General features: G+C 38.1%; 1 protein-coding gene across 3 annotated transcripts in view; it reads right to left on the reverse strand.

Moving 5' to 3' along the window:
- Positions 1 to 9,301, reverse strand: part of KIAA0586 (KIAA0586 ortholog) — a 68,162-nt gene that overhangs the window by 37,225 nt on the left and 21,636 nt on the right. For all 3 annotated transcript variants that reach the window (XM_017738922.1, XM_017738921.1, XM_017738920.1), the window contains exons 19-24: positions 8,908 to 8,988; positions 4,491 to 4,687; positions 4,171 to 4,289; positions 3,404 to 3,588; positions 1,044 to 1,203; positions 242 to 467 (exon numbers count right to left, since the gene is read on the reverse strand). In XM_017738922.1, coding sequence (XP_017594411.1) covers positions 242 to 467; positions 1,044 to 1,203; positions 3,404 to 3,588; positions 4,171 to 4,289; positions 4,491 to 4,687; positions 8,908 to 8,988 — 968 coding nt within the window. The remainder of the gene's footprint in view (positions 1 to 241; positions 468 to 1,043; positions 1,204 to 3,403; positions 3,589 to 4,170; positions 4,290 to 4,490; positions 4,688 to 8,907; positions 8,989 to 9,301) is intronic.

A 9,301-nucleotide genomic window follows, 5' to 3' on the forward strand; every position in this document is an offset into this window, starting at 1 on the left:
TTCAGCAGGGCAATGAACAAGGGCTGACAAATCCTGAGAAAGGCCCCAATTTCATATTTTTCTCTAAAATGCACTTCAAGCAATTAAAAAAAATGAAAATCCAATCCTGGCTTATCTCAAATGCCTCCTGATATACACATTAAGCATTTCTTTCTGTTGACTTTTTGAGCATATATGTAGAAAGAGTATACATATTTCAGGTTTTAAGCAATGACAAAACTGTGCAGCCTGTTGAACTCACACAGCCCTGGGACAGAACAGTTCTTCATTTACAGGACTGGGTTTCTCTTCTTCCAGAGGAAGTTCTGCACCATCCCACGGGTTTGGAGGCTTTGGACTTTCCCTTTTTTCAGCTTGGGAGCCCCATTCTGAGGCAGGAGGGCTTGATGTGGCTGCTGTGGGAGGTGTGGTGACAGGAGTGACCTCAGGAGTGACAACACGGCCCGTGGCAGCTGCAACCTCAACTCCTGCATGTGGGAAGGCAAATTTCAGATCAGAAAGGAAAGCAGGAAGTAAATCTCAGACAGAGAGAGTCAGTTCTACCAAACACTTCCAGTTTTTGTGATACCTTTTGATAGTTATAAAGACTTGATTAAGAATTGCTTCTTTTAAGTACAGTGTTGGCACCTGAAGAAGTTAGAATAAAACCTCAATTTCTTCCTCAAGGGAGACTGCTCTGCATTTTAAAAACCAAGTTGCTTTACTTGAAGAGTGTACATTTGATTTAATTAACATTAGAAGCACAGGAAGGAGCAAAAAGCTGTTTTTCTGATGTGAGAAATTGTGGAGGGTTTGGGAGGGGTAGAAATCACACAGACCATAGAAATGTGCATTAATTTTGAAAATAGAACTGTTACCAAATAAAAGATGTTTGCTTTCTATATAAATTAGCCCATAATTTTTTGTAGAACATGAGTTTCCACTTGAATTATAGCCTCAAGAATATTTATCCTGAGAGATAACATTTCTTTGAAGAAGAAAATTAAAGGCAGTAGATTAAAGCATATTTGGTACTTCTAAACTTCAATTACTATTTTCAATACCTGTTTCTTTAATTTTTTCATGTTCACGAACATCCCCACTCATTTCTGTAGGACATGGAGATGAATCTGGAGTTTTGACCTGAGGCAATTCTTTTTCTGAAGGTGGTGTTGGTGGTGGTGTGGCCTGGGGTGTTGGCAGTGGAGTAGGCACAGGAGCCTCCTGAGGGGATGAAAAATCATAACCAGAGTTACTATCTCAGTGCAAAATTCCTGCCTTCCCAGTATCCCCAGAGAGAGCTGAGGAAGAAAGGGAAAGGCAGCTTATCACAGAACAGGAACAGTTGCTGCTTCATGGACCTATCTCCTCTAGGAAGCTGCACCAGGACAAAATAAATTAAAAGCAGTAAATTAGGCATTAAAATAATTAAATTGGGAAATCATTATGTATAGAACAGAACAGGCTATTTCAGTTGGAAGGGACCTACAATCATCATCCAGTCCAACTGCCTGACCAATTCAGGGCTGACCAAAAGCTGAAATTTGTTGTTAAGGGCATTGCCCAGATGCCTCTGAAACATTGACAGGTTTGGGATACCAACCACCTCTCCAGGAAGCCTAATCCCATGTTTAGCCACCCTTTTATTAAAGAAATGCTTTCTAATGTCCAGTCTAAATATGAATTCTATTATTATATGAATTTTAATAAAGCATTTGAGACAATGTTAAGCAAGAAAACATTCCATGACATGGATAAAATTGAGTCAGTATGGTGATTCATGGTACAAAAATTCATCTTAAAACAAGATTACAAACAAAGCTATAACCAAGACAGCAAAGCACTAAAAGAAGCACAAACAGAATTGTGATGTTCCTTAAAAAGATGACAGCAATGAACATAAATCTGACAAGCAAGTATGATGGCTGTTGTTTGGACTGCTATGGAGGAATATGATGGACCTTTGCAGATTTTTTCCAGCCTTGTTCTCTGACATTTCATAAAGAAAACAAGGCAGTGAGGCTATAGGAAGACTTCCAGGCTAGTTTCTGAAGAGCACGTCCTCAGGCTGATGATTTTTATTAAAATATCTCATGGAAAGTGGAACCTGCCAACACATTTGGCAGCTCACACCCAACCGTGTGACATCGTGAACACCAAAGAACTCAGTAACAGCTGAAATTCAGTTCTAGATAGGAAAATTCACAGTGGGAAGGGAGAAGTCAAGAATGCATTAACTACATATTCAAGAATTTCTGCTATAGGCTGAGCACAAATGGAAAAAGAAGAATTAAAAAAACTTTGCTAGCTATCCTTTAACTTGTGCTATCATGCTACGAATGTGAAAAAACTTTAAAAAACCCCATAATTAGCTGCCTGGGATTCCAATAAAGGCAGGAGAGAATCACTACTACAGCACAAAGCATGAAGGAAACCCCATCTTGCAGACCACATTAGTACTAAAAATGTCTATTAGCATTTTACTGTTACCTGTGCTTGAAACCAGTCTAAACTGGAAAACATCAAAGAGCTGCCCAACAGCAAGAGCCAAAAATGCTCCACATATGGATGACTGCTTTATTTAGGCTAATCAAAGGCCAAAGAGGACAAAACTAATCTCTTGAAGTACACAAATGTATATAGCAAGGAAAACCCAACCATTTCAGCCAGAGAATATTTCAGTTTAAGGTGGTAGAGAAACAAAAGGGCCATCAGTAAATGTGGAATGAACAACAGAAGAGGTTTCTGAGTATCAAAGGACAAGCTGAGAGGAACATCAGGCCCTCCTCAACCTGTAATGGAGTGGAAGAGATGCAGGATGGCTGAGGTGAAGCCCTCAGCAGTGAAACCTTTACTTTTGCCTATAGAATCACCTATTTGTCCCTTGAAGCAGGCAGGAGGAGGTGTTTCAGTCTAACTATACTGCAGAAGAACAGAATGACTGATCCCACTTCCAACAAAGGCTCCCATAGTTGGATTTCTAAGCACAGCAATTTCCACAAGCATCCCAAAGACATTACACAACACCAGATTGCAGCACAGTCATGTTGCTATCAAAATAAGAGCCAGCTGTCATTTGATTATCAAAGAGAACACAGGAAATTATCCTGTATTACAGGAAGCTCTACTAATCAATTAAGCATTTATTCAAAACTACTGAACTCAAAACTCAGAAAGAATTAATAGACATTTTAACAGATATTAAAGAATGGCTGGAAGCCCGTAAGACCAAAAATAATATTGCTGTCAGCTTCCATTTCTTCTAAGATGAGGAAATTAATTTCTTCATATCTCATTTGTTTGCAAGAAAACAGCTTAACTATTTTTGGTTGAAAATAACACGAGCTATTTTTCAACAACATGAAATTAAGGACCAAGTCCCTCAGAACTTCAGTGGGAAAGCTTAAATAAAACAGACTCTTACCATCACTGTGGTTGTGCTGGGAAGAACACTTGCATCAGGAACTGTTCTCTGAGCCTGATTGTCACCCAGCATGGTTGCAATGGTTTCACTGAGAGCTTCATTTACAAAATGATTTATCATTTCTGAGTCCACAGGGACACCAGCATTGACAAAGAGCTGAAATCCTCCACCACCTGCGACTTCAACTGAAAATGAAGGAACATGAAGCACACAGCCAGGTCTCAATTCCTAAAATCCATGTACTGTACTGCAGCCACTCATTCTCTATAAACTTTTAAACATTCCTTTGCAAAAAGTGATTTTTTTTTAATCTTCCAGATAGACAACAGGAGAGAAACAAATCAGGAGCATAAAAGAAGGCAACAGCAAAAGGCAGTAACATCACAGGAGAAAGGCATTTCTCTCCATTGTCACACATTCATAACGGAAGTAAATTTTGACATATCTATTAACAAAAGAAAGGCAAACAAACATTACAGGCTCAGCAAAATGCCAAATGTGATTTAGATGGCCAATAACAGATGGTGATTTGTACAGTGCTGTTATTCTAAGTCTTCTTTTTCTTTTCTTTTAGGTAATTTATTTCAATGGCCTTGTAACACTTGCTCTGCCTCAACATAAATTCAGGTGTGCACTGCTGCTTTTTACAGTTTCACTGGTTCAGCATTATCCACCCTTAGGCTCAGGGAACAGCCACCTACACAGCTTGTTAAAATCAGCCAAAAATTGAGATAATCCATCTGCTGAGAACAATAATTCCTACTTACCAGTGTCAGGGGTTACAACTTCACTGTCTTCACCCTCTGAGCTGCTAATGCTGGGCACTCTTTCTTTCTGAGCTGGGCACATCTCACTGATAATTTTTGCCATTATTTCTTGTTCCACCCTGGCAGAATAAAACCCATTTAAGTATCAGCAAACACCAAGACACCTAAAAGCACACAAAAGAGCATTCTTGACATAAAATGCAAGGCAGCTCAAAGGAAAATGGATAAGGGAATGGAGGCAAGAAAAAAGGGAAGGATAATTAGGGAATCATTCCTTCTTCCATATATATTCTTTGCCACTTTGTTAAATTGCAACTCACCAATTTATCAACCTGTTTTCTATAGTTTCTCTCCTTTGAATCAGTTCATCCAAAATATCAGCAGGCTGCTGAGGGGCAGAAGTCACTGGAGGAAACAAAGGACCATTGTATTGTGGCGAGGCAACTTTAAACTGGCCATTAAGCTCCAGAAGAGGCTCAAGGAATTCTGGAATTTCATCCCTCTCCTCTTCCTGATCCTAATAAATAAGTAGTAAATTAAGTTATGGTACATTTCTGGAAGGCAATGTCATTGAGGTAGCTGTCAGGTTTTTTCTTTAAGAAACATTTGTGGATGTATCACAGCACACAAACCACATTCTCCCTCCTTAGTGTGTTGTAGTTAATTGACACAACTCTAAGCTTAGCAAATCATAAATCTGTAGAGGTATAAAGCCATAGGAACTGCTCAGTAAAACATGATTTGGCTCATATTTCCTGCCTGTGCTGCACAGGGCAGGGAGCCAGTGGCAACGCTAATACTTGAAAAATTTACTTGTGACCTCTGACAGGTTTCTTTAATGTCACACCAGAAATGTTCCTCCTCTAAACAAAAACCTTTAGGAAACATTCTACAGTTACTTGTTGGGTTAGGGGGTTTTTTGTTTGTTTGGGTTGAGTTTGGTGTTTTGGTTGGTTTTCTTAAAATAAATTAAACTTGTTCTTTAAAGTCTCCCTTCTGAAAAGACAAATTCACAGAAGTTAACGAGCATGTAGTCAATCAAAACTAATAAACTTGCCAGCATTGAAAACTAGACATTAATAGTTTACACATATGTCACACGTGTGTTTACACTTCCATTAACTTCAGCTGCTGAAAAGTTAGAAGGTATTTCTAGGCAATAATTCACACAACCCTCACAGACATCTTGATTTTAATGTTAAAAGTGCTATTTCTAAAAAGTTAGAGAAGAGACTTGATGTGTTAAAATATTTGGTTTTTCCCAAAGACGCCTCCCTCCTTTTCCCCTGCAGAACAAACAGCACCAAGTCCCAAAAAGCAGCCACTAACCCATCATATTGTAATGTCTCCTGATGAATGAGAACCTGCAACCTCCACTTGCAATATTAAAAACAAATGTCTCTAATAGTAATATGATTCTCTAAGAAGAAAATTTGGCATGCCAGAAAGAGATGAAGAGCTGAGCCCTGAATTTGCAGTGAGAAATATGTGATGGTGCATAAAGCTCACTTGCTCATATTTACTAAGATTAATCTCCAGCACAGTGAAAGGAGGAAAAAAAGTCTTCTTTTCCCTTATATAAATTAAACTTACTTTTAACCCATAAAATAAGAAGACCCCATACCACATATTATCTATGAAAAAAAGAACAAATCACTGAAAAGACAAAGAACAGAGAATGGGGAAAAAAAGATTGTAACATTTTCCTGTCTCCTTCCCCACCCCAGCCTTAACATTTTTCCTATCTTAATACATTTTAAAACTGCCAAGTCAGAAAGGTCCCTGATGGGTATTACACAAAGAACTATTGGGTCTTTCTGGATCTTTAAATAGTGATAATCTTCAAAGAAGGGAGAAGACCAGAATATGTATATTTGGGTGACAAACAAAGATTTTTAAACCATTCTAGGCATAGAAATGAACAGTGAAGTTAAACTCAAAAGGCCCTGGGTGCCTTGCAAGCTGATCAGCAGTTCATGCTGTTGGGATATGTGTATTCAGAACAATAATTCATTCTGACAGCAAATGTAAAGATGTCTTTGTCCAGCATTTCATTATGCATTTTCTTCTGCCTGCGTTACTCCATAAATTTTCTTTGATGTTGCCTATTTAATACCTCTGAAAGCATGCAAAATACAAACATCTGGATTAAATAAAGCAAGTACATACAATACATCTTACATATATTTAGTAACTCTGACAAACTTTTGCAGTTCTACTGCATTTCTAAAATATTTCATATTTTATAGTGCACAAATCCATAATAATGCACAAAATTATATTCATTTGGGGGTGATATATCTCTGCTGAAATAAAAAAAAATGTAATAGTCAGTATTTAATTATACAGATTGAACTTGAACATATATCAACTTGTAGACCAATCTTGAATAATCTGCACTCAATTCTTCATTTTGCTTCCCTGGAGACTGTTGAAAATATCTATCACAAGCCCCAATCAAAATATGGCATAAATCAGAAAGACTTTCAGATATGATTGGAATATTAATCTCTGTACTTTATTATAAAGTATCAAGCCAAAATTCTATTTCCCAAATTACATTCAGATAATTAAAAAAAGTTTGAAATGATTAGATGGTATAGATTAGTTTTGTTCCATTACCAAACATGTACATGCAGAGTCTTTTATTAAAGCCTCCTGAAACTTAAGCCATGGATTTCCTCTTGATGGATTTCTAAAGCAATTCTCAAGAGCAAGGTCAGGCTGCATTGCAGGTGTCACCTGTAAGCTTTTCCCTGAAGAGTGAAGTGTAAAAATATCAATGGCCTGACCAAGAGCATCAATGGGAAACGAGGGTTGAGGAAAATACATTTACTCTGAGCTCTGCAGGTTCCGTATTTTGTTGTGGCATTCAAATTGGAAGCAAAAATTCTGAGAAAAAAGCCCCTACCTTGCAATTAGGGTATGTTCAGAGAGAGCAAAAAGTGCATTTAATCTTAAATCCCAGGAAGTTTGCTAAAGGAACTGCAGGATGTGGCTGCTTGTAAGAATTTGAGAGCAGACTCAATAAATCTGAGAGTCAGTTGTGGGTTTAATGTGAGCTAAGTTTCTCACTCTGAAATAATCACAGAATGGTTTGGGTGGGAAAGGACCTCAAACACCATTGTGTTCCAAACCCCTGCCATGGGCAGGGACACTTCCACCAGACCAGGTTGCCCCAAGCCCTGTCCAACCTGGTCTGGAACACTGCCAGGGAAAAAAACCAAAAACCAGGAATAGGTAACAAAACTAAACAAAAAAAGAGAAAGCTGTCTCACACAAATACTTATCCTACTCAGTTCTAACAGAATTAAGCTTTTATAATAAAAGGGGAGTGGGGGGAAGACAACAAAAGCTATTTTTTTGTATAGCATTTTATGCACATACTTTCACGAATCTGAAGACTCTTCTATAACAATAACTTTGCTTTCTTTTGATGTCTTAAATACCCCTGCCACTCCAGAGACTGATTTTATGCTTCCCCATTGTGTTTGCCTTGCACATTTTTAAGAACATTGTCCGTGTGGTCATAGGCCAAACATATGTTTCACTTGGAACGTTTTTCGTATTGTGGTTAAAATATATCCCATTGCCAAAACTAAGAGATAAAAGCAATCCAGGAAGAAAAATGGAAAAAGAAAAGATTAATAACTATTATTTACATAATAAAAATTTAACATTGCAGCATTTTTTGATAGTCCCTAAAATGGTTTCTTTAAAGCTTCTTTCTTGTGCTAACAGAAGAACAATGTCCACAGAGATTTAACTCCTCCGCTCCAGTAACATAAAGCAATTTTGAAACTATAAATGAATAAAGCATTTGCACACTTTTGATACACAAATCACCAAATTAGGGCTGTTTTAACTAACTGATAATGTTAAATAATTAACTCATTTTGAAAATACATCTACTTGGAAGCTCTAGGGTTAATATTTCATGTACACTCTTATCCTGGGATCAGGAAGACACAGAAGAGGTAAAAAATATAAATTTTTGGGTAAATTTTGATTACACACAGTAAGTTTTGTTCAGTAAAGTGACATACAGGCTTGGTTCACCAAGCCTGAGTGTTTCTCAGGATCCTGCAGACAAGAGGTCAGCTAACCAAAGAAAGGATTTGCTACCCGAAAAAAACTAAACTGTGAAAGAGAATCTCAAATAAACCTGTGTTACCATAAACCAGCACTGTCAAGAATTTCTTCTTAAGATCTAATTCTAACCCTGCCCTCTGTCAGGCTGAAGCCATTCCCCCTTGCCCTGTCCCTCCATCCCTTGTCCAAAGTCCCTCTCCAGCTCTCCTGGAGCACCTTTAGGCACTGGAAGATGCTCCAAGGTCTCCCCAGAACCTTCTCTTCTCCAGGATGAACAACCCCAGCTCTTTTAGCCTGTCACTATATTAATTACATGCAGAGTTTCAAACTGTAAAGTTTAAGTGCTATAATCACTGCTGATTTTAGAGAACTACTTGTATTTCTAGTGGATTCTAACATCCAAATAAAAGCTAATTTTAGCTTTTTCCTCTAATTTTTCAAAAGCTTCTCTACTCACCAACACACAGTAATTTCTAATATCCTCTATAGCACTGTAAACAGTTCACTATTGCTCACAAAGTGTACTTTTAAAGCTGCTAGGAAAGCAAAATAGTTTCTTTCCACTGTGTTTCAAGTTTTGACAGAATAATATAAAACAAATATAAAAATGATTAAAAGGAAAGGACACCTTTGCAATGGGATTACCTGCATAACATCAGTAACATCAATGAAATTGGTTCCTGGAAACTTTGTGTCTTCCTCTTCACTGTGTATTTCTTCTGGAGTCTTACAAAGACAGATTGCAATTGTTAGGTATTTCATCTTGGGGGGGGTGGAAATGCTTCAGCAGAAAACCTTCATGATAAGAATGCAATTAAATCACACCTTCCACTATCCCAGGTTGCTCCAAGCCCCACCCAAGCTGGCCTGGAACACTGCCAGGGATGGGGCAGCCACAGCTTCTGTGGGCAGCGCGGGCCAGGGCCTCCCCACCCTCACAGTCAAAAATTTCTTCCTAATATCCAATCTAAAACTGCCCTCTGTCAGTTTAAAGCCATTCCCCACTGTCCTATCACTACATGTCCTTGTCAAACGTCCC

Source organism: Corvus brachyrhynchos, unplaced genomic scaffold, assembly GCF_000691975.1.
Source record: "Corvus brachyrhynchos isolate BGI_N302 unplaced genomic scaffold, ASM69197v1 scaffold245, whole genome shotgun sequence".
Taxonomy (NCBI): domain Eukaryota; kingdom Metazoa; phylum Chordata; class Aves; order Passeriformes; family Corvidae; genus Corvus; species Corvus brachyrhynchos.